Source organism: Podarcis tiliguerta, assembly GCF_965153285.1.
Source record: "Podarcis tiliguerta genome assembly, chromosome: 5".
Lineage (NCBI taxonomy): Eukaryota > Metazoa > Chordata > Lepidosauria > Squamata > Lacertidae > Podarcis > Podarcis tiliguerta.
In genome coordinates, this window is record NC_139538.1 from 41,672,580 (window position 1) to 41,696,819 (window position 24,240).

At 39.8% G+C, this 24,240-nt stretch overlaps 1 protein-coding gene across 5 annotated transcripts in view; it reads right to left on the minus strand.

Annotated features, from left to right (window-relative positions):
- The window catches only part of LCOR (ligand dependent nuclear receptor corepressor), a 53,266-nt gene that overhangs the window by 22,188 nt on the left and 6,838 nt on the right, over positions 1–24,240 (minus strand). For 2 of the 5 annotated variants that reach the window (XM_083443840.1, XM_083443841.1), the window contains exons 2-4: positions 23,444–23,536; positions 7,165–7,230; positions 6,677–6,756 (exon numbers count right to left, since the gene is read on the minus strand). Coding sequence is in view for 1 of the 5 variants with exons in the window: in XM_083443839.1 (XP_083299965.1) it covers positions 6,677–6,756; positions 7,165–7,230 (146 nt within the window). In the remaining 4 variants the exon portion in view is untranslated. Of the gene's footprint in view, positions 1–6,676; positions 6,757–7,164; positions 7,231–19,250; positions 19,339–21,822; positions 21,835–23,443; positions 23,537–24,240 lie in introns of all 5 variants that reach the window. The other 3 variants (XM_083443839.1, XM_083443843.1, XM_083443842.1) reach the window with 2 other exon arrangements.

Below are 24,240 nucleotides of genomic sequence, written 5' to 3' on the forward strand. Positions count from 1 at the left end.
AACCAATGCTACTTTAGCTTCAGCAAGCCTCTTGCAACATGTGCCCTCAAGCCATGCCCTAGGATCTGGACACAAATGCCAAACAGAAATTTCAACTCTTAAGCTAAAACGCAAGATGCAACACAAAGCACCAGCACTGGTAACCAAGGGAGGGGGAGGGCAGTTTAACACCAAAGTGTATCTTAACATACACCCAGAACAGGGATGGGCCAATGATCAGCACCAAGATCAAGAAATGTTTATACCCAGGTAAGTCCCCAAGAGAAGCTACTAAAGGAATGCCAAGCACAAACAACCAAGGCCTTGGATTTCAAGCACTCTGCTCACTGGCGGTGCTAGATCTAACAACTCTATACTATCCTTTCTTGCATAATAAGCACAACCAGAAAATACACGGCAGAATAATCATGACTAAAGTAAACTATGACTGCCTACTGTAAACCACTTAGAAGTCTTTTGTTGTAGTAGACTGAAAATAAATGTTAAATAAATAAAAAATAACTTCAGTGCAATATGCTCCTCTGGAAAGATGCATACAGTCCCTAATATTAAATTTTCCAACATCTAAACCCCACCTCAATGATGGAGAATAAAAGGTGACCACAATGACAAGAGGAGCATGTATGGGTCTTTATAAAATAATCTGAAACCAGAGTATAACACAATAAAATGAATTAAAAATCAAGCAATCAATGAACAATAAAACATACATAGTTCAATAGCTAGGATGCTTCCCTACTTGGTACCACACAAACAGCTAAGATAGCCTGGAGAAGAAGCAATCCTTTGCACACTACTTGAAACCACCAGAAGAACTGAGAGAGCTGAAGCAGTTAATCCATTTACTTGACACTATTGGAGGTGGTTCAAGCGCAGGAACACCTCTCCTGCATACCACCACAGACTTCACACATATCATGTGTATGCAACAGTGCCCACGAAGGGATAACTGAGGCACTAACTGCCTTGCTGCAATAGCCATCAGAATGGGGTTTAACATCTTCCCAATGAGTAGTCATTCCTCATCAGCCATGATGATCTGGCAGCCCACCTCACCTAGAAGTGCCAACTTCTAGAATGTAGCCAAATAATTATTTTTATTTATAATCCACCAACTCATTAAAAATAAGGTGGTGTACAGTTAAATCATTAAAACACCTTAAAATCTTAGGCTCATAAAATACAGAATGAATGGCCAACAGTGAAAATACAGGGGAAGATGGAAAATGAACACAAAGCGAGAGATGACCTGGGGATATGAGCATTCACTGATTCATTCCATCCACAATGGTCATTGAACTGTCAACCACTCCAACTAGCTTCCCCATCCTCTGTGGGACTTCACAGTTGGGGACACCAATAACTGCACTTGGAAACTATGTTATGGGGCAATGAACTCATGAACAAACAAAATATTGCATCCAAATTTTGTGGTCTACTTGTATGATTAGTGGAACAGGGCCAACAAGACAAAGCTCAGGAGTTGAGGTTGGGATGTTGCTCTCACAGAGCTAGGCTCTCGCCCCACTGTCTCAAATAAACTGCCTTTCTGCTACCTCTATCCATTACCATCTGAAACTGTTGCCAGCAAGAAATGTATTCAGCATATTGCACCTTGTACAAAAACATTATCAGTGGCACCAGCATCATCTAAGAATGAGCTTATGCAAACCATACCCATATACTCCCTGGAACAGCCTAAATATCCTAGAGTCTCAAGTGTAATACACAGAAGCTACACCATTCTACAAGGCATGGCTACCTGGCTAGACTGCTGGTACAGGCAAACTGCTAATGGCATGTAAGAACTCTGCTAAACTATCTGCACTGGCTGTCCATTTGCTACTGGGAGCAGGTTTCAGGCTCTTGTGGTAATATATAAAACCGTGAACAACTCGAGTCCAGGATACCTTAAGGACCACCTAAGCCCTTATATCCAAACTCAATCATTAATATAATCCAGAGGAGCAATTAGTTGTTCCCTGAGTTACAGAGGTCCAACTGGCTTCAACCAGAGGTTGGGCATTTAGTGTTGCCAGGCCCATGCTGTAGAATATTCTTCCACCACAGATTCATGAGGTATCCTCGCTACTGGCTTTCGGGTGTCTCATGAAGAACTTTTTATGCTGACAGGTTTATGAAGTTATTTAAACTTTCCTGATTAGCCAGTCATTTTAACAATTACTATTGGGGGGGGGGTTAGTTTTCATGGCATGTTATGTTTTATTGTATATACTGTTATACATCACCTTGATATTTTATGAGTTGGCAGTATATAAATATTTCTATAAATAAAAATGATAAAAGCAATGCAAAGCAACACCATTATTGCACAGCATAGCCACCTGCAATGCAGACACTTTGGTTACAATCTTAACACCCTATCACTGATCTATGGCAGAATCTCTGTGAAACAGGCATCATCATTGCCTCTTGTCTAAGAGAAGGGAAGAGTACAAAAATGGTTCCACATATGCAATAAAGAAACTTCTGCTAAGCTTGGACACTTGTGGATCAAAACGAGCACTCCACACAGATCCCTATTCATCTTCTTAAACATGACATGGGACTGATCTACTTCCCTCAGTGGACTCAGGCATAACTGCACAAAGGGTCATGGAGTACAGACCACAAGTACATGCATGCCATCAAAGTTTCTTAACACCTACTAAAATAGCTAAAATGTATAAGACAAAAACAAATCTGCTCTGGAGGTGTGGTAAAACAGAGGGGACACTTATATATGCTTGGTGGACCTGTGAAAAAAATCAAAAGCTTCTGGAACACAGTGTATGAGGAGCTTAACAAAATGTTTAAGTATAACTTTATGAAAAATACAGAAGCTTTTCTACTAGGGATAACGGGCACAGGCATAGCAAGAGACGATCAGAAAATATTCCTTTATGCCACAGGAGCGGCAAGGATCCTAATTGCTAAAAACTGGAAAAAAGAAACTGCGCCAACAAAAAAGGAATGGCAAGATAAACTGTTAGAGTATATTGAACTGGCTAGATTAACAGAGACAATTAGAGATCACACTAGACAAGATTCAAAAAGCATGGGGGGAAATGCAGAGAATACTTCACAAAACAGTGCCCTAAAATACATACCTGGACTTGTTTCGATTAATGTCTGCAGGAGACTTTGTGGATATTTAAGTTATAATTAGAAAAATCTTAATAATTATTCATAAAGGACACAATTTATAAGAAGTAAATAAGGAGGCCAGATACAGGATAAAGGAAGTCTTTTATTTGGTTGTTTGTATTGTTGTATGTTATGTTCACTGTGGGGTTTGGGTGGGGGGTTGTGTTATGTTGTAAATAAAATTCCAATTAACAAAAACAGTTTCCCCATAAAATGTGTAAAATGAATATAGATAATAAGGCCAAATAGAATTTTTTGAGAGTTTTGATATTTTGTATCTGACAAAGAGAAAGAATGATACCTTGATGTTAGTATTTATTGATTTATCCCCTGCCTTTTTCTCTGACGGAACTCAAGGCAGCTTACAGATAAAAGTAAGAACTGCTAAAAACATAACAATCATTTAAAAAAATGAAACATCAATAGAATTAAAACTATATACATATATAGAATCTGTTAAAATCATACCAATAATTACAACACAGCATCAGCTCTTTCATTAAAACAGTCAGTTCACAAAAACATGTTGAAGCAAGGAACTCTTCACCTGCAGGCAGAAATACAACAAGGAGCGAGCCAATGTAGCTTCTCTAAGGAGGGGATTCCAAACTCTGGGAGCAGCCACTGAGAAGGCTCCCTACCAAGCACGACTGAAGGTGGCAGAACTGAGAGAAGAGCCTCCTCTGAAGTTCTCATATGAACCCTGGAAGGTTCATATGAGGGAATACGGTCTTTCAGATAGCTTGGACCTAGGCCCTATAGGGCTTTATAGGTTGTAACCAGCACTCTGAATTGTGCCTGGAAACAGACTGGTAGCCAGCGGAGCTGTTATAGCAAGGGAGACATATGCTTCCTATAACCAACCCTGGGCCCCAATCTGGCCACAGCTCTTTGAGCCAGTTGAAGTTTCTGAGCAAAGTGTAGTGTGTGTTACAGAACTCCAAATGGGATGTAACTAAGGAGTATGTCACTGTGGCCAGTGTTCAAGGGGTACAGTTGGCACACAATCTTGAACTGTGCAAATGAACTTCTTGCCCCCACAGAGACCTGGGCATCCAGGCCCAGGGCTAAGTTCAAGAGCACACCCAAACTGCAAACCTGTGTCTTCAATGAAGTGTTACCCCCATTCAGCACAGCCTGAATCCCTACTCCCTGTTCTGCCTTCCAAATGATCACTACTGTCTTGTCTGGGTTCAGTTTCAATTTGTTCACTGTCACCCAGTCCTTAAAATAAGTGTTCTGTGCTCATCTAAAATACAAAACGAATTATAGAGCTCCTACCAAATATATTTCTATTTTTTAAACTTTTTAATGTACATTCTGAAAAAATACACCTTTCTTATCAGGACATTCATCCCTCCAGATTTTCCTCAAATGTCTTATTATCTAACAGTGATATCCAATGCAGTGCTCACACAAGAGGGCTTCTCCTTTCTCTCCTCCCCCTGCAACCTCTTATAAACCTCCAATCTGTTTCAGAGGATTGAGACACTCTCCAGAGCAAATACTGGGGGCACACAGAGGCAGTAGGGGGAGAAAAGAAATCAGATATCCTATTCTGCAAGCAGATGAATATATTGGATGTTGTCCCAAAGTTATGCTTGTTAGAGCTTTTGTCTCTAAGTTGAATAGTCTCTCCATCACCTGAGAGAAAATACATTTAACAAAGCTCAAAAGAGAATTGCAATCATAACTTAGGATGGCAACTGCATAGTATCACTAGTCATGTAACATATCAACCTAGCTTAAATTTATTTTATCTAGCATTTATTTTTCACAGGACAAAAACAATCTGCAACTTTAGAACTGAGCTAACAGACAAAATGTTCAATACCTTCAGCATGACTGAGTAAAGATAAAGGTAAAGGGACCCCTGACCATTAGGTTCAGTCGCGGATGACTCTGGGGTTGCGGCGCTCATCTTGCTTTACTGGCCAAGGGAGCCGGCGTACAGCTTCCGGGTCATGTGGCCAGCATGACTAAGTCGCTTCTGGCAAACTAGAGCAGCGCACGGAAACACCGTTTACCTTCCCACCAGAGCGGTACCTATTTATCTACTTGCACATGCTTTCGAACTGCTAGGTTGGCAGGAGCAGGGACCGAGCAACGGGAGTTCACCCCATCATGGGGATTCGAGCTGCTGACCTTCTGATCAGCAAGCCCTAGGCTTTGTGGTTTACACCACAGCACCACCCACAGGGGCACTGCAAATTCATATCCATCTTCCTGAAAACAGATTAATATTCACTGCATAAGGACATAAAACAGGGGTCTCCAAACTTTATGAGCCGCAGGACCATTTCACAGAAGAACAGGCAATGCCCAGGACCCTCCAAAAACAGGCCAAACATGGACACAGAAACACACACACACCAAAACAAACAAAATGCAGGCCAAAGAAAAAGCAGGCAACTTTCCCCAAAACAAAACAATTATCAGATTTTTAAAAATTAAATATTAGGCAGGGCAGCGGGTCTTGGCAGGCACCAAGGAGGTGTCTGAGGGCACCACAGTCCCCACACTTTGGACCCTAGGCTTAAGGATATGTACCCTACATGCATCAGCTCAAGTGCCTGCCTAATGCTATAATAGCCATATATGGATTCAGAATGGAAACAAGAATGAATTAGGTAGAGAACTTGCAGTGAGGTGAGAAGTGCCATAAGCATAGTGCTGTTCCTACACTTAAAATTAGGGTCACTAACATCTGCTTTCCAAGCAGTCCACATTCTGATCTGCCTAAATTACAAAATACTTTCTTCTTCCCGCTTTAATAATGATACAAAAAAGGACAGTGGTAGTGTGTACAGTGTGCAGATACTTCCCAAAACAGCAAGGCACTTGTCGCTCCTCTAGACATTGGACTCCGCAAGTAACTGCAGTATCTCCTGAGTTTACTGACAAAGGTGCATAGCTTATTTAAAGATTAGTAGAAAAGCTTGTGAATGTAGTACACAGTCCACTATGCCAAGAAAAGAAGGTGCAAAGCTAATAATATCTATTGGTAATTGTGGATTAATGTGTGCAGAGAATGAAACAGCTGCCATCAGACTGAACTCTACCCACATGCTAGATACTTATACAAGAACCACAAGCAAGCAATGAAGTTAGATTCTGGCAGATATAGCTTTCAGTTGTTCTTATGGCACAACTTCATTGCAAAGAAAGCAATAGATCTCCACAGAGTGCACATAGGAAAAATGACTCTATATTGCAATCACAGACAAAGTGACATGCTAGGTAGCTCCTATAGACTGAACCTCACAGTTGGCAACCACTGAAGGAATTGAGTACCATTTGCCTTCACATACAACATAGAATTTAAGCACCCCTTGACAATATAGATTCCTCTAAATAGGAAATGAGACCTCCACTGCCCAATTTTCATTTTCTTTTTCCTTTGTTCGATGTCCTTTTACTTTAAGGAAGCAAATGTAGGTTCCTCTACCCATTACTATTTTGCCAAACTAAAGCCAGATAAAAACCCGAATCCTTTTTTTAAAAAAACTGAGCATATTTGCTTTGTTACCTTCACTTTCTCTCGTCTCAAACAGCAGAAAAGACAATTTTCATCAAAAGACCAATCAGAGACACCTTCAGGCTCAAAGTCTGTGAAGAAGAAGAAGCTGTTACTTCATATCTATAAAGACCACAACTTGCTTATGGCTAAAGCTCATTCCCAATTCACTACATGATTTAGAAGACACTTGGTGAAATTCAGAAAACACAAATTTGAATTTTGTCATGCTTTTAATTCCAATGTTACAAAAGTATAATATTTGCCTACACACAAAGCTGATTTTCCTAAGCAACACCAAAACCACTGCCAGTTATACAGAGATGAAGGCATGCTCATTAGTAATTTTAGCCAATATGAAACTAACTGTGAGCATTGCCTGGGGGGAGGGAAAAAGCACAAATCACCAAGGTAACATACATTTTCTAGAGGCAGAGCAGAGGTTGATTTTGTCATTAGAAATGCAGATCAAGGCAAAAAAAGGGGGGGAGATGTAATACCTTTAAACAAACTCAGATCTTTTAATAATTCAGGTCCAAACAGCCCTTCTAGAATACTTTCAAATCCTAAAAGCAAAGAAAGAATAGTTAGCTTTCTCTATAATATATGTTACTGTCAGAATATTGAAAATGGTTCTTTATTCATCTGTTCCTTGGATGCTTTTATGCAATGAACTCAAGGCCTCCTGGTCAATCATGACAAATAAATTGGGGGAGGAGAAATGAGCCTTTATGTATATTATCTTTAAGAGTTACACTAAATAACTATATTAATAATTAAGAAATATATGGTAGAAAAAATGGAAATGTTTGTGTATCAATGCAATTTATTTTTTCCACAAAAATCTACCACTCTTTTTAGGTTATTAAAAATATGTATTTTTACCTCATCTTATAGATCATATTTTAAAGCAAAGATTTTGAACTTCAAGCCTTAGTATTTCTTAGAAAAAGGAAAGCCTCTAAGGTGCAAAGGAAACAGCAAAATATAGTGTGCATGCATTGTGTATGAGCTTGTTTATTACAGAGATTTTCTATGCCTTTTTAAAGAGTGCAGTGTGTTTGTGTTCTAAAAGATTCTACCACCACCACCCAATTATTGCCACTATTTGTAAATGTAAATTCAGTGTTAATCTAAATCATGGCTTGCAGCTAAAGAGATAGCCAAACTAGCTACCCGTTACCCATACCATAAGGAAAGGGGCACATTCTAGAAAATATACCAGGGACATTTTAGGAGACATTTGTTAATTCTGCCAGAGTTTACTCTGAAAAATAAGACACATTTTTGGGATTTTATAGTATAATCTCTACATATACTTATCAGTATTGTACTTGTATAATTTCTACTTTTACTACAATATTTGAAGTCAAGAAAGAAAATGAATTTTTTTCAAGAAAGCCTTGAAAAAAAGCAATGCAACAGCTATTTTTGGAGCAACAATAGAGTGTAATATAGGGCAATTTTGCTTTAGAGATGCATGACTCTCTCCAGCAAGCTTCACAACCCAGTGGTTGTACTTTCATTTATAAAGTATACACAAGAACCATATTGCAAATTTGGATGTGTTACAGACATTAGCTATCAGATGTAAAACTTAAAACACACTTCTATCATTTAATGTTAGTAAGAGGTTGAAATTGCCACTGTGGATTAAAACTGCTAACAGAAGCATCTCTTGATCAATGTTGATCAGCTAACAACAAATCTACCAGGGTGAAGCACAAACACAGAAGAGACAAAAATACAGAGAAAAGAAGGGGGAAGTGTAATAAATATACATGTGTGTAATGCAATGAGCACACAATAAGCCAATGGATGCAGCTGGACATCATTATCTTACAGTTACTCTGCTAACTTTTAAAAGTTACAAAGCAAAACTGACAGAAATATGTCACAGTCAAGTCTGGGGAAACATCATTACTAAGAAAAAGTTAAAATTCTAAAAGATTATCTGTATATTATGCACATGTTTGCAACAGAGAACCGTTTGCTTTATTATTATAAAAAATAAAAGCTAGAGAAGTATCTGTGAAATGCAGAAATGGCATGCAGAGAAACGTCCCTTCCTGCAAATGGCAATTATTTATTTTTGAAGAAAAAAGTGCTGGGCACTCTTGCACATATGCATGTAACATGTAGATGTTATATAAATATTTGTATTTGCTTTACAACAACAATAAGTCAATAATGTATTTTGCTGCTATATTTTGTTTAACTCTTTCCACAAGAGAATGGCTGTGTCTGCATATAACACTAAACCATGGTTTGTTTCAACCATGCTTTGTTCAACAAACTATTTTTCTATTTTTCTATCTTTCTATCTATTTGCATTTATGTATGAACTGTTTCACACAAAAGCAAACAAGTCATGGCCTGTTTCTCCACCTGCTCTTGCCTCATGCCTTTTTAACTTGCTGAGTGAGGTGGGGTGGCAAAACAAAGCATTGTTAAGTGAGGCTATAGAGTATGGACGTAGTATCAAAGCATAGCCAGAAAAGAAACCATGTTTAGTCTCTTGGGTTGGGTCTGCAAGTTCAGCAAACCATAAAGGTAAAGGACCCCTGACAGTTAAGTCCAGTCGTGAATGACTCTGGGGTTGCGGCGCTCATCTTGCTTTACTGGCCAAGGGAGCCGACGCTTGTCTGCAGACAGTTTTTCCAGGTCATGTGGCCAGCATGACTAAGCCACTTCTGGCAAAACCAGAGCAGTGCATGGAAATGCCATTTACTTTCCCGCCGGAACGGTACCTATTTATCTACTTGCACTTTGACGTGCTTTTGAACTGCTAGGTTGGCAGGAGCTGGGACCAAGAAATTAGCGTTCACCCCGTCGCGGGGATTTGAACTGCCGACCTTCCAATCAGCAAGCCCTAGGCTCAGTGGTTTAGACCACAGCGCCATCCGTGCCAACAAACCATACCTAGGCTAAACAAAGCATGGCTTTACATTATATACAAAGCAGGCCAAATATTATTAAGTTCTACTTACACACGCATGTAATTTTTTTCCTGTTCATTATTCCATGGTGACTTCCTATGTTACTCTAAATTATAAACTACTTCCACAATTCAATAAAAATCATTTTTGTTTATTTTCCTGCCTCAATCAGTGGTTTTGTTAGCTTTGCCAATAGTCTGCTTTCCAAAGCTTGCAATACCATTGTTCTAGCAAGATTTACTTATGTCTTCCAGTTTCTCACAATGATCTACAACTTGCTGGTGAGATAAACAGTAACATTTCTTTGTATGGCATAGTTTTGTTCTGCCCTTCAAATCACATGGTAGTTTGGGTGTACATCTATGCATTGCCGTAATATTTTTACACACAGAAAAAAAATGCCAGAAAGTGTTTTTCAAATTGCCAGAAATTGTTTTTTTCCATCACATGTGTTAGAACATTGCCACTTCTAGGCATCCTCTGTAACACTGAGGGCTTGGCAAACTGTATATGTGGCGTATTTCTAATGGTGTTAAATATCATCTGTGATTTTGACTGCATTCTAATCTTTGTTGACACAGATTTAAAGGGTCTTTTAGTCCATAGATTCCCATTGTTCTCCTTGTAGTTGATCCCCCATGTCTTTTCTCCCTATAGCCACTATACCTTCTGTTGTGTCGTAGATTATTTTACTATTCTTCTATATATGAAACCATCCCTATATGCTTAGTAGTTGTTCATATTCTATTACAAGTCTGACTGCATCTGCTCTTACTTTAATGTCAGAGGTAAAACTAATTTGTAGTCAGCTACTTTATATTTTACAATTGTTATTTAAATGGCTATCCTGGTTTTTTGTTTGTTCAGGTATATTAGTCTCCTAACCTGTATAGGTCCTTAACCTCTCTATCTTCATATTGCTGATTCTTTCCCTGATAGAATAGCAGGCAATATAAAAATGGGATAAGCTGAAATATACCCAGGGATATTTTTTAAAACCATTCCCTTCCCCATAATTGTAATGTTAACAGGATAAATGGATAATGTATTCTGCTGATGTTATTTTATCCGTTATCTGGGATTTCTATTGTTTTCCTACATCTCTTTCTGTACCATTGCTATCAGAAGCTTTAGTTGGTATGCTGCATCAGACCATCCAAAATTAGATATTCCTATATGACTTTTTGTTTGTTTTTCTTCTAAATCCATGGACTCCCCTCCCCTCAAAAATGTATACATGAAATCAGCAGCTTTTGCTAGGTTTTTAATTTCTCAAGAATATAAACTGGAAAAACTGGGTGGGGTAGACAAAAAGCTTGGATACAAAAGCATGTAATGTGTAGTTAGTATCTAAATGTTACTACTTAAGATTACAGTCAGTTTAGTTCTGTGCAAGGCTGAATGCTTTAAAAAACACACCCAAACCTCTTACAATATCTGTAATAGTAATTACCAATGATTCATGTCCCATGGAGTTTGCTAAGAATGCAATAGAAAATTCACAATGTCTGCCAAGTGGGTTACACAGCCTGGACAGTATAGAATCCTACCTTGTTCACTGTTCTCACCAATGGTAATGCCACTTGATTTTTATTAATATTAAATATTAGATTTAACAGTTGCATAGCAACAGCAGAAGAGCTTATATGTAATACTTGTCACCAAAAACGCCAAATAAGGCAAGAATGAATATATTCAAAAATTATTTTAAAGGACTTGGCATAATGCAGCAGCAAACAACATGCAGCAAGAAGCAATACAGAAATGAAGGGATATGACCTGCCTGTTACTTTCAATCACTTAAGAGTCCAGAAAAAGCATGTGCATGTATCAGCAACAAATACCCTGAAAAGATCTTGAAAAATGAGATCCTGGCTAGTTTTTACTAGGATTTGTCTCAATCACTCTTAGGGAGATAGGAGAGAACATTCCTTTCTCCAATGATATTTTCCTTCCTTCCCTATTTGACAGATTATGTTTTCTCTATATTTCAAAGGAAAAGAATTAACATGGCTGTCTGTTAAATTCCTGTATTCATACCTTCATCATTCACATGCATGTTTGATCATTTACAGCTGCTGAAGAGAAGCAGTTGTACAACAGTGACAAGCATAAGAGCAGGAATTGTAAGAGACTCAGGATGTTTTATTTTTGCTATTTTTCACAACATTTCACAACTGATTTTACGTAAGAAGACTTGGCAATAAGAGAAGGCCATTTACAATGAAAAACAGGCTTGCTGGTGTTTTCATTCCACAAAAATGAGTAAGGGTACCTGGATTTTCTAAAGTTTCCTCTACAAGAAATTAGCTATTATTTACTATAGAAGGACCACTGATTAATTATTGTAAGAGTTGCTTGAAAGGAAACTGTATCTTGATGCATGCATATGCACACATTTTCTTGCACTTTGGATATTATTATTATTATTATTATTATTATTATTATTATTATTATTATTTTGTACCCAGCCACTCTGGGCGGCTTCCAACAAGGACTAAAAATACATTAAAATGTCACACATTAAAAACTTCCCTAAACAGGGCTGCCTTCAGATGTCTTCTAAATGTCAGGTAGTTGTTTATCTCTTTGACATCTGATGGGAAGGTGTTCCACAGGGTGGGCGCCACTACCGAGAAGACTCTCTGCCTGGTTCCCTGTAGCCTTGCTTCTCGCAGCAAGGGAACCGTCAAAAGGCCCTGGGCGCTGGACCTCAGTGTCTGGGCAGAACAATGGAGGTAGAGCAGCTCCTTCAGGTGTACTGGGCCGAGGCCGTTTAGGGCTTTAAAGGTCAGCACCAACACTTTGAATTGTGCTCAGAAACATAATGGGAGCCAATGTAGGTCTTTCAGGATCGGTGTTATATGGTCTTGGCAGCCACTCCCAGTTACCAATCTAGCTGCCGCATTCTGGATTAGTTGTAGTTTCCGGGTCACCTTCAAAGGTAGCCCATTAAGCAGCTCTTTTTTCAAACTAAATTGAACTTGGTTTTTGAAAAACAACTTAAAACAATTTGCATAGTTACCGTATTTTTTGCACCGTAACACTCACTTTTTTCATCCTAGAAAGTAAGGGGAAATGTCTGTGCGTGTTATGGAGCGAATGCCTACGGATGGCGGGGGGATCTGCTGCAGTCGTGAGCAGAGGATCATGCTTCCCCTTCCTTCCCTCTTCCGTGGCTCGCTTTGAAATAGCAAAGCTGAGTGGGGAGGAGGGAGAGAAGCAGAGCCTGCTTGCTTTAAAGGAGCAAAGCGGGAGAGGAGAGGAGCCTTCTCCTCTTATACCCCTCTTCTGCATTATTAACAGCATCCTTCTCCACCCACCCCATGCGTGTTCCTTGTCCCTTGAGTGCTTTTCCTTCCCTCCCCACTTAAAACGTGGTTACAAAGCACGGATCCACATGGATCCTCAGGATTTTTGCACTGGGTCACCCCAAATTCACCATCAGATCACATAGCATGTCCATGGCTACAGCTTGCACCAAAAAAATCACATACCCACTGTTGCCTGGGTCCGCAGTGGTGCAAAAACGTGGTTACACAGCATGGATCCACATGGATCCTCAGGATTTTTGCATTGGGCTACCTCAAACTCACCGTCAGATCACATGTCTGTGGCCACAGCATGAGCCACAAAAATCATACATCCACTGTTTCGTTTAGAATATATTTTTTTCTTGTTTTCCTCCTCTAAAAACTATGTGCGTGTTATGGTCGGGTGCATGTTATAGAGCGAAAAATACGGGTAAATTTGGTAGTAAATAAATTTCACTGTGGGGTATGGGGGTGCGCGTGCATATATGCACCTAGAATATGAAAACTGGCCATTTCCCCTATTATCTAACCTTGTATTTTAGGCTAATGGTTTAATGACCTGTCCCCCTTCTTTGATAATTAAATCTTTTGGAAATTTTTGATGTACACATGCACACACACATTGCATCATGTAGGCTAAAACAAACAGAGTTCCTTTAGCTTTTCCTTGTGTAATGTGCTGCATTATCATCTTCAAAGCTCAGCACAGTTCAGCACAGAATCTAGGCTGGTCCTGGTCTTTTGAGTCCAATTCATCACACTGAAGACTCATAAACCCTAAAATATCTCCCAATTGCTTTACTTAGCCAGTTATCTCTTATTGCATACCCTGGCTTTACATAGCCATTTGTCTAGTCACCTGTAATGAACACACACTATAAAAAGAGGGAGATTGGGTACCTACACAAGTTCACAATGGAAATAGGATTACTTTGTGGCACAGAATAAAATGCTCCATTACAGCCCTTTAGAGACTAGTCAGAAAGCCCTCTGAGTCCTAGAACCCCTTCTACTGCTCCTGGAGTGTTCCCTAGCCACTGAAGAGCAGAAACCAAGCAGCTTAGTCCTTTCCTTCCAAACTTCATACAAGAGGTCTCAAATGTCTGTCAAGAAACACTGTTTTTGCCTGGGTTTCACATGAGAGACTGCATGTGAGCCAGTCAGCCTGTTTCCTTTCCAGAAAAGTGAGGATTGGAATGCTAGCCAAGCCAGGGAATATGAGCCTAGGTTTGCTTCTCAGAACGTGTTGTGTCATAATGTGTTCTCAGTGATGTGGAGTAGATGGCAAAGGCAGCTGCAAGAAATTACTGGACTTATCCCTGGTTCTTTCAAGCTGCACAGAATACAGAACACCTTTAGGTATATGACTCAAACTAGTAATCTGCTATAATATTGGTCTTACAAAGTTGTAGTAAGAGCTTTGTGCTACTATTCTTGCTTCTCACTTGCCTCAGATTACTCAGTCTTCTGTATCAAGTGGAATAAATTCACAAATTTTGATACACTTACACACTCACATTCAAAGAACTAACATGCAAACGGGTAGAAAAGGTTCTTTCCTTTCATATATTTTCTGAAGACCATGAAAATAAGAACACTGCTGGACCACATCAACTGTATTTCTAGGCTACCACAGTGTTTCCCAAGGTGGCCAACCAGGTGCCTATGGGAAGGCCAAAAGCAGGACATGAGAGCAAGTCCCATTCTCATTGTTATTTCTCAGCAACTGGGATTCAAAGGCATGCCACCTCTGATTCAGGAAGCAATGTTTAGCTACCAGGACTAGTAGCAATTGGTACTAGTATGATGAGAGACAAAATTTCCACACCATGCATAACATTATACACTTCTATCATCCCCCACTAACTCACCTTTTTTTCTAAACTAAATAGAACCTAGCGTTCAAACTTTTCCTCATGGAGTTGTTCCAGCTCTATGGCTGCACCATAGATTTGTACAGACACATCAAGATCACAAGGGGCTTTAATTTTTGTCTCTTTCCTGCTGATCTCCAACATGGAATTTGCCTTTTTCACAGCTGCAGTACAACGGATGGTCCCGAAGCTCTCCATCACAATCCCAAGATCCTGTTCCTCATCATTTACTAGCAGCTTGGTGTCCATCACTGCATATATATGAAGTTAGGAAAAACTGTGGCACTGAGTGGGTACAGCATATGTGAAGCTTTCTCCACACAGGCCATGTGGTGCTTCCCCAGCACTTCAGGCAATTTAATACAATCCACCCAGTAACAACTCCACAGGCAGTCCAACCCACTCACCAAACCAAAGGCCAAGACTTCACTCATTTATAGATGGCGGCAGTGCGTCAGGGTGCATTGAGAGATACCATAGGCTTGCTAGGGGGATGAGGAGTCAGTCAATGTGGCAAGCTTTCCCTTCAGCAGATGGATTTATCTCTTGCTAACTTATAATCTAAAGGGAAATTGCAAAACATGTTCCAATGACTACTGCACAACAAAGCATCTAGACAGGATATGTAGTCAAACTCTAGTTATTCTCAATAAGAAACTATTACAAAGTTTGCGTTGTATGCTTCAAAAAGAGATTTACAATATGTATAAAGTGGGACAGCAGTCACAACTTCATACTAATAAAGATGCTACACCTGAGAAATAGATAAAACAACAAAGCTACAGAACACCTGCAGCAGGTGCCAACTCCCACTCTCCTTTGCTGCTTAGGAGCAGCAAGTACACTACAAGACATGTATGAGCAGGTGGGGCCTCAGTTTTTACTTCAGTATTAGCAAATAGGATACAAGGGAATCAACATTCTAATCCAGCACGCATAGGTACCGTATAAGACTAGGTTTTTTTACTTTAAAATAAGGTTAAAAATCTGGGGGCGTCTTATACACGGATAGTGCATGTGTCCATTTTCTAAATATGGGGTCTCCAAAAGTAGGGGGCATCTTATACATGGGGGCATCTTATAAATGGAAAAATACGCTAATTATCAAAACAACTGATTACATATGGGGGGGGGGGAGAGAGGGCCTTGCCAACATAGTGTAGTAGACACAGGTTGGCTTTGGACCAAAGACATGGGTCCCACTGTCATAAAGCTCACTCACAACCTAACTTAATTTACAGTGTTGTTTGGGATAATTCCCCCATGTATGTCATCCTGAGTCCCTTGGAACAAAAGCAGAATACTAGTGTGACTAAAGACAGTGCTTTGTAAGTGTGCTCACAGCCCCAGATACACACACAATCCTGACATGAGAGTGGGCCTATCTTTTAAATCTAATAGTTTTACAGTTGAAGTCTGACTTCACTGTTCTTAGTATGTATGTATGTATGTTGGCTCCTTTGGGTAAAGCAATTTTTAAACTTTTGGCTCTGTTCATCAAGAGATAAACTGCCTTTGTTACTTCCGTAATGATTATTCAAAATGAAGAACTTCACACCAAAATGTATATATGGAATGCATATATATTATACATACATGTAGGAATGTGACCTTAGCAGGTGGTAAGATTTCATATAAATGATTGTGTGAAAACAGGATAGATGTTTATCAGGAATTGTGTAAATTAATTCATTCGGCCACAGAGCAGGACATGAGTTACATTAACTCCATGAGTGTCTTTGAATTCTTCCAAGAGATTCGCATCAGCATCACTTCCACCTTCACTAAGATCCTATTGATGACAAACATCTAATATAGATGCTGTATAGCCTTTAAGGATCATATCAACTTCGCATTTTAAGAACATCCTTCACATACATTGCACATAAATCCTATGTACACAGCTACATGTGCCAAATGCACACACTTCAGTATATGCAACATAAGTCACACATATTAATAATCATATGTGATGAACATGTACACAGAGTTTTTTATTTAAAAAAGCATTAATGTTGCAAAGATATGCTTAGAAATGTGTGGGTGTTGCTTGTTGAAATGTCGGAAGCTAGAGGAATTGCAGAATACGATTTCCAGTAGTTAAGAGAACAGCACTTCAGCACACTGTAAAGCTTTGTGCCTTCTCCATGATAAACAAAAAACAATGTAAGTTATGCAGAAGAGTAAAAATCGCAGAATTATGCAAAGTACAGTAAGAGGAATCATGCATATCTGCTGAATATTCATAATTTATAGAAGTTGTAGAATTCAGCTTCCCTTATTACAAGAAAGAGAGAATGAGAAAAGCGAAACACACATAGCCTCTTACTGAAAACATATTCAGTCTCTTCTAAAAATATATTATATAGCAAAGCATTCAAACAGTTTCATCTTTATATACACACCTTGAATACAGATATTTTTATAGACTCCCTGTAAAGTAAAACAGCATTATTACCCCATGTTGTGGTTAGGGGCTAAGGCTGAGAGAATGTGACTTGCCTAAAGCCATCAAAATTCAAGATTTGAATAAAGGGCTTCCTGATTTGTAGCTCAGTCTCTTAGTCACTATACCACCCCAGCTCTCTGCTGACATCATGTAATCACCCGCACATCCCTATGCAAAAACCTAATTGACATGGATGAAACAAATCTGCAGATCCTAGGTAATCGTTGCCTTTACCTTCACATGAAGTGGTAATTGCTTTGGCAGACTGTGTCTTAATCTTCTAGATTTGAAGGGGGTGGGGAGCAAAAAACCAACACATCCTTTAGCTTTATGTACTTTTGACTTTTAATCTACCTAACTGTAAAAGCTTTTCTCTCACTTTCTACATCCAGTCAACAACCTCTTCTACCCAGCATACAAGATATCACTACTGTCCCTTCATCATGCTCACAGAAAAAGCATAATGGATTATTAGAGGAGTACTGCGGTTTTTTTCTCCAATTGCTTTAATAATATTTAGACTAGAAACAAAGATTTTTAAATAAGAGATTATTCTGCTGGCCAGACATAACTTCACAGGCCACAGTCAAGGATTTTACTTTTTTTTTTACAAGTGTTTGACTCTCTTTACATGCAACAGCAAATGCAGTCTTGTGAATTCAACAATATGGAAGCCAGAATTTCTAAAGCACCATGCACAGCAGAGTTCTTTCCCTAGTTCTGCACTGTTCTGCCTAAGACCCCTGCTGGCAGTTTGCATATTCTTTACACTGGATGATAACAGTTTTACTTCTCATTTAAAATTAGTTAAGAGTGGTCCAAGAGAATGAAATCTAATTTCTTCCTGCACAGCCAGAGCAAGAATTGACCAGTGAAATCCATTCCTAGAAGTAACAGCAGCCTTTTTAGGACTAATGGCTTCTAAATTGTCTAAGATTTGGGGCTGGTACTGTCAGCCAATCCAAAAATTGTGATTGCGAGGGCCATCCCCACTGCTGGCTTGTTAGAAGCAAGTACCTCTGCCCAACACCAAAAGAAGTTCTCCCCCTGCCCAACCTTTCCTGCAAGCCAGAAGCTTGTGAATTTCAGCCAATGCTTAGTGAGAGAGCTCTGGCCCTTCCACCAAGCAAAGGCTCAAGAAACATCCCCACCTTCCTCGCCTTCAGGGAACATGCAAACTTCAGCCACTACTCAGCAGGGGACCACCATCATCAAGCAGTGGCTGGAACCCCTACCACCTCTTTCTTGCAGAAAAGAGTGCTTAGGATCATGTCAGCTTTATCAGCTGCTCAGAAGCAGAACTCCGGGCCTGTCTCCCAAGCAACAACTGTAAAGGCCTCTTTATCTTGTGGGAAAGAGAGGCAGGAATGTGGGGGATTCAGCTGGTGAAGGCAACAGCACAGACGTCCATAAGCAGGAAGGAAGAGCTATTGCTGGTTTGTCCCTCTGGGACCAAGAACTCCAGGGGGCTTGGATAAGTGTTAGAAACTCAGATATATACAAGCTAATTGACAAATTGCACTTTAAACCTAGGTTATGGTCATGTGTTTGTTGTTGTTAACTTCATTTCTATACCACATTTCTATACCACTATACCACACATATGAGATTTTTTTAAAAATCTCAAAGTGGTTTACAACACATTAAAACATCAAATAAAACAGTCCAGAATAAAACAAATTCAAGATCCAAGGAAAATATTTAATATCCTTCTCTAAACATTGTTTTGCTTTCACAATATTTATTTACCAATTTAATTTATACAGCAGCCCAATAGCAGAAGTACTCTAGGAAGCCAGTATGGTATAGCGGTCAGAGTGTGGACCTGGGAGATCAGAGTTCAAATCCCCACTCAGTCATGAAGCTCACTGGGTGACCTTGGACAAGTCACAGCCTCTTAACCCAACCTCAAAGGGTCATTGTAGGGATTGACTGAGATGGAGGGTGAACCATGTAGTCTTTGGAGAAAAAGGTGGGATATAAATGCAATAAATAAGCTCTTCTGCTTACCTGCTCAAGATAACTGGAGGGGCCACCCAGATGGAGATGTAAGTTGCCAACCTGGCATCCACAGATCTCCACATGGTCGCAATTGGACCTGCACCAGTCACAAAATGTGCCTGGTGAATTTCTAGCACAGGCTTGAATCACACAACTTCAATACCATCCCTAGCCTTCCTCCCAACTTTAGAGAGGTGAAGGGGGCAGTGATTGCCTGGACATTTCTGGGATGATCCTTCCCCATTCCCTGGTTTTCAAAGTTGGGAGGAAAGCTGGCCACGCCTCATGCTTGCTAGAGGGTGGTGCTACACTTGCCATGACAAGAGTAATAGCTGAATCCTGCTCTGCTTGAAGCAGCAGATACCATTTCTCCCTACCTGCCTCAGCAAAAGAATAGGAAACAGTTGGTGGCATTGGATGAAAGAGCAAATGGGCGCATCTCTCTCAGTCAGCCAGCAATTTGTCATTCAGGACTTTCTTGTGTAGTTACCAGAATGACCGCCTTTACATGCATTTATCTTGCTGACATTCTTATGGTCAGCAAGGATAAGTGTAAATTAAAAGCTTATTAACACATGGTGATTTTAACAGGAACAAAGGAATCACACACATGGAAGGATTTATTAATCCATAGAAATCATCCCTGAGCTAGACAAATATAGGGCTTCCCTTCCCTGGGTAGCAAAATGTAACAAAAAAAAGAGGAACTCTGGCCTGATGGCACAGCATGCAGTGTAGTGAGAAGTTTAAAATATCTAGCATATGCCACTCTTGTCAGTAGTGTAAATCAACATCCAGGAAGAGGTTATATATTACAATTCCCACTGCTTGATTGGTTGTACTTTGCACCCCAGTATGAGATGAGCTCTCATACTTGTCCCATGGGAACAAGAACCCTGAACTACTCTGAGTAGACCCACCAATATTAATGAACATTACTTCATTAGGTAGATTCATTTCAGTGTGTCTACTCTTAAGTAAAACTTAGTTGACTATCACCCTTGAGTTTTTTACTCACATCAGCCCTGCTTAACATATAATGAAGCTCCAGATAAAAGTATCTTGTATTAAAATGTGAAAATTGGGGTGAAGCTGCAACAACAGAATGTACAACTCTGTTTGTAAATAGGGCTCCAGACTTCATACCAACTTCTAAGCACATCTATTTTCAAGCCCCAAATTTAAAGCCCAAAACAACGGAAGGCAAGATTCTCAACATGAATTTTGAGCCAGAGTTACCCTTGCACAGCCCTGTGTATTATTTTCACATTAGTAATCTTCAATACTCATATAAAAAAGAAGAGACCTATGAACATATCACATGTGAAAGGGGGGGGGGTCAAGTAAAGTTTGCTCTGGGAGGCTAATTTACTTTCCCCATCTTGTGATCCTTCAAGCTGCAAGGAAGCAGCCCCACTTAAATACTTTGGAAGGGTAGATTGGCCTCAGAGAATATACATCCAATTTCCCCTATCTTTGGTCCCTAGGCAGATGGCCATTTGCCAAAACTCTTTAGCCTAACTCCCAGCACCAGCTGGCTAAGGGCTCTTGCATACACGCTGCTCCCTGCTGCCAACATTCCCTGGCAGCCTGCAAAGAAAACCATCAGCTTCCACTTGTTTGGGGGGTTGAGGAAGAGATGGAGGGTCATTTGCATCCCTAGTGCTTTTTCCACAAGGGTAGGAGATCTGAAAATTCTGATGTGACCATCTCTTATCCTACTGCCCTATCCCAAGCACACATACATGACCTAAAACATTAATTTATTAAGCAAATGGGGGGCAGGGAGAAAGTAAGGCAAATAAGAGGATTTCCCCCCCTCCTGTAACTTTCCACCCCAAAGCCCTCACTGACAGACATGCCAGAGACCAATTTTTCCAGAGGGGTAGTTGTGTTAGTCTGTTGCACCAAGAACAGAATCCTGTGGCACCTTAGAAAGAATAATTGTCAGATGCAGGAAGTGTGATCTGAGTTGGCAAATATGTACTGTATACACAAGGGTTAGGGAAAATCAATATATAAAGTGGGAGCTAAATGGCAATGTGGTACAAAAAATGCAATCAGTGGTAATTCAATCAGAGCTTAGATGTATGTTAAACAGGCACAATATAGGAAAGCATTGTGTCTACTCAAACCAAATTAATGTTACTGAAGCATGAAGCCAGCTCTGGAAAGGGCTTTGGAGTCCTTCTGTAATCAAGGCCAAATACAACTGTGAATTGCATGAGCATTATGCTAGAAATCATTCTTGCCCACTCTTAACCCTGCTCATTGGGGCCAAACTGTTGTGGCACACAAAGTATAAGAGGCTTCACTTTCACATCCCTTTTGTCCCTGATATTTGCCTCAGATCCTATTCTACTCTTCTTCCTGGCTGGACCTGATCTGCCTTGCTCTTTTAAATCCATCTAGGCTTGGTGGCTCCAGCTTTGACCAGAAAAGGGCACAGAGCTCCAGAGAAGGAATGCCAAGTGCCCCAGAATTGCCACTGAAACCACAAGTTAATCACTGCACATTGCTCTTTATTTACAATAAACTCACTGGGTGACCTTGGGCCAATCAGTCTCTCATCCTTCCCTACCTTCCATGGTCGCTGTGGGGATAAAACAAGGAAAAAGCAATCATGTACATCACCTTGTGCTCTTTAGAGGAAAGGTAGGATATAAATATAATTAATTAATTAATATATACTATACTATGCATGGTGTAGCGTTTTATAAAACTATCTTCTCTAAACTGCTTTCTGGTTCTATTCCCTTAGCGTACAGCCCCTCTCATCTGCTGCAGTGATATGAACAATCTTACTGCAATGCTACTGTCCCCCCAATCACCCTTCCATCTCCTTTTTTCCTTTACCCATTCACAACTCTCTGCTTTTTTCAACCACTTTCAAATACTCCACTGGTTCATTCATTCCTCCTCACCACAGATTTCTGCATCTTGAACTTAACCATTTTTCCACTCACCCCATACAGTATTTCATTCACTCCTGTTAAACACTTCCAAACAAAATATATGAGAGATTCGTGTCATTTCCACTTAAGAGATATCAGGCAGCAGTGACAGGAAAAACTATCAGTGCTTGATGTTGGAGAACCTCTGCCGGTAACTAGATGGACCAGTGGTGTGTCAAAGAATAGCAAGTTGGTAAGTAGCAATTGCCCCTGGACAAGCAGCCAAGTGGCAAAAAGGACCACATCCCATGCTTCCCCTTCACCCTCCCACTCCAATGAACTTCCCCTTTGACTGCATTGCCTGTTCACTTATTCTTATCACTGCCCCTTATGATTCCAGTTATAGCAGGACACCTCTATTATGTCTTCCTGTATGTTTGCTTTCTCTTTCATTTCATGCTTCATTTGGAGACTGAACAAAGGGAAGCAAAAGACATTTCTGAAAAGTTATTGACAAAGCTAACATTACTGTTAAGAGAAAGTTCTAGGGATCTGACCATTTACAAACTGCTTTGCATAGCATTTAGAATATGGTAGGGGAACCATGTTTTCATATTAGGCTGATTCAGCTATGCCCATCAAATTATTAAGTTTTCAGTCAATCCCTCACATTACAAAATAAAAAGAAATAAATGAAGCAGACACCAAAGTCATGTATTTCATGCAATTTGCAGCTCTCCTACTCAAGATGGAGACTTTACTGAGAAAGATTGGTATTAAACTATGGAGCACAGACTATTCTGAACCAAATAAAAATAATGGAAAAAAACCAATGCCATTATTTTTGTGTTTTAGATATTAAAGTCTCTACAGACTAGAATCATCTCAACATACAGCCACTATTTAAAATTATCTTGCACAAAACACCTGAATGCAAACCATTTTATAATACCATAATCACAAAGTTTTTATTCCATTTTGGAGAAACAGACACCTAATATCAGACCCCCAAGTACATTTGGCTTTATTTTAGTTAAAAATACTGAGCTTTCTCAACTCTCACTTGATAAAGGGAACAGACAGTAGTCAGAGCTTCCAAGAACCTATCATATTGGGATTAATTAGGCACTAGGCTTTTGGCACACATTTTCAACATCTTGGCCAAACTTTACAGAAGCTCTGTAAGTTAACTTTTTTTACTACTGCTATTTATAAAGTGCCACAATAGCCAATCATAGCCAAACAACCAACGTACAAATAGTTATTGGCAACATAACAAAGGAAGGAAAATGGTTTAAATATACTAACATCCTAGTCTTGGGGCATCCAGTCAAGCTACGCAAAGAGGTGTTTTTGTCCCTTGCATACTCCCAAATGTGGAAGTAGGATCAGAAACGGGATCTGGAAGAAAGGGTAAACAGCATGTTAGTTAAATTCACAGATGGTACTACACTGGGTAATGTTGCAAACATTAGCAGGAACAAAAATATAAATGAATTTAGGAACATACGAAGGAAAACACATCACATTTCAGGAAAGTGTGCTAATGACATGTAATGAAATTCTAGCACACAACAAAAATGTTCAAAGGAAACAGAGGATTAGTTGTAATGGATGAAAAGGAGATAAAGGGGACTGCAAAAGATCAAGAAGTTAGAAAAGGTGATGTGCAAGTCAGTGTGCAAGCAGGACTAACACTGGCACAACAGAACATCCCTTCCCTCACCTCCCCCCATGCAACCCTTATCTGCTTTGTGGAAAGCAGGGGAGAGAGAAGTTCTGTTGCAAAAGCAGAAGTTGTTCTGCTCATGCAATGACTTTGTTGGATACAACACTGTGCCTTCAAGTCACACTAAAGACACTCTTGTCTCATTGTGCTAGAGTCACTTGCTGTAAGCCATTGTACCAATCAGCTTTCTTCACTCTTACACACTGCTTATCTGACTAGTAGATTAGGACAGGGTGGGCAGATCTTACACTGGTAAGATCAACTTTGTTTTTTCACTAGAATTCTGAGATCTACCAACCAGAGCCCTGCGCAAGGCACGCATAATTAAAGAACAAAGTGCCTTTGAGCATATTCTGAGCATTTTCTTTTCACACAA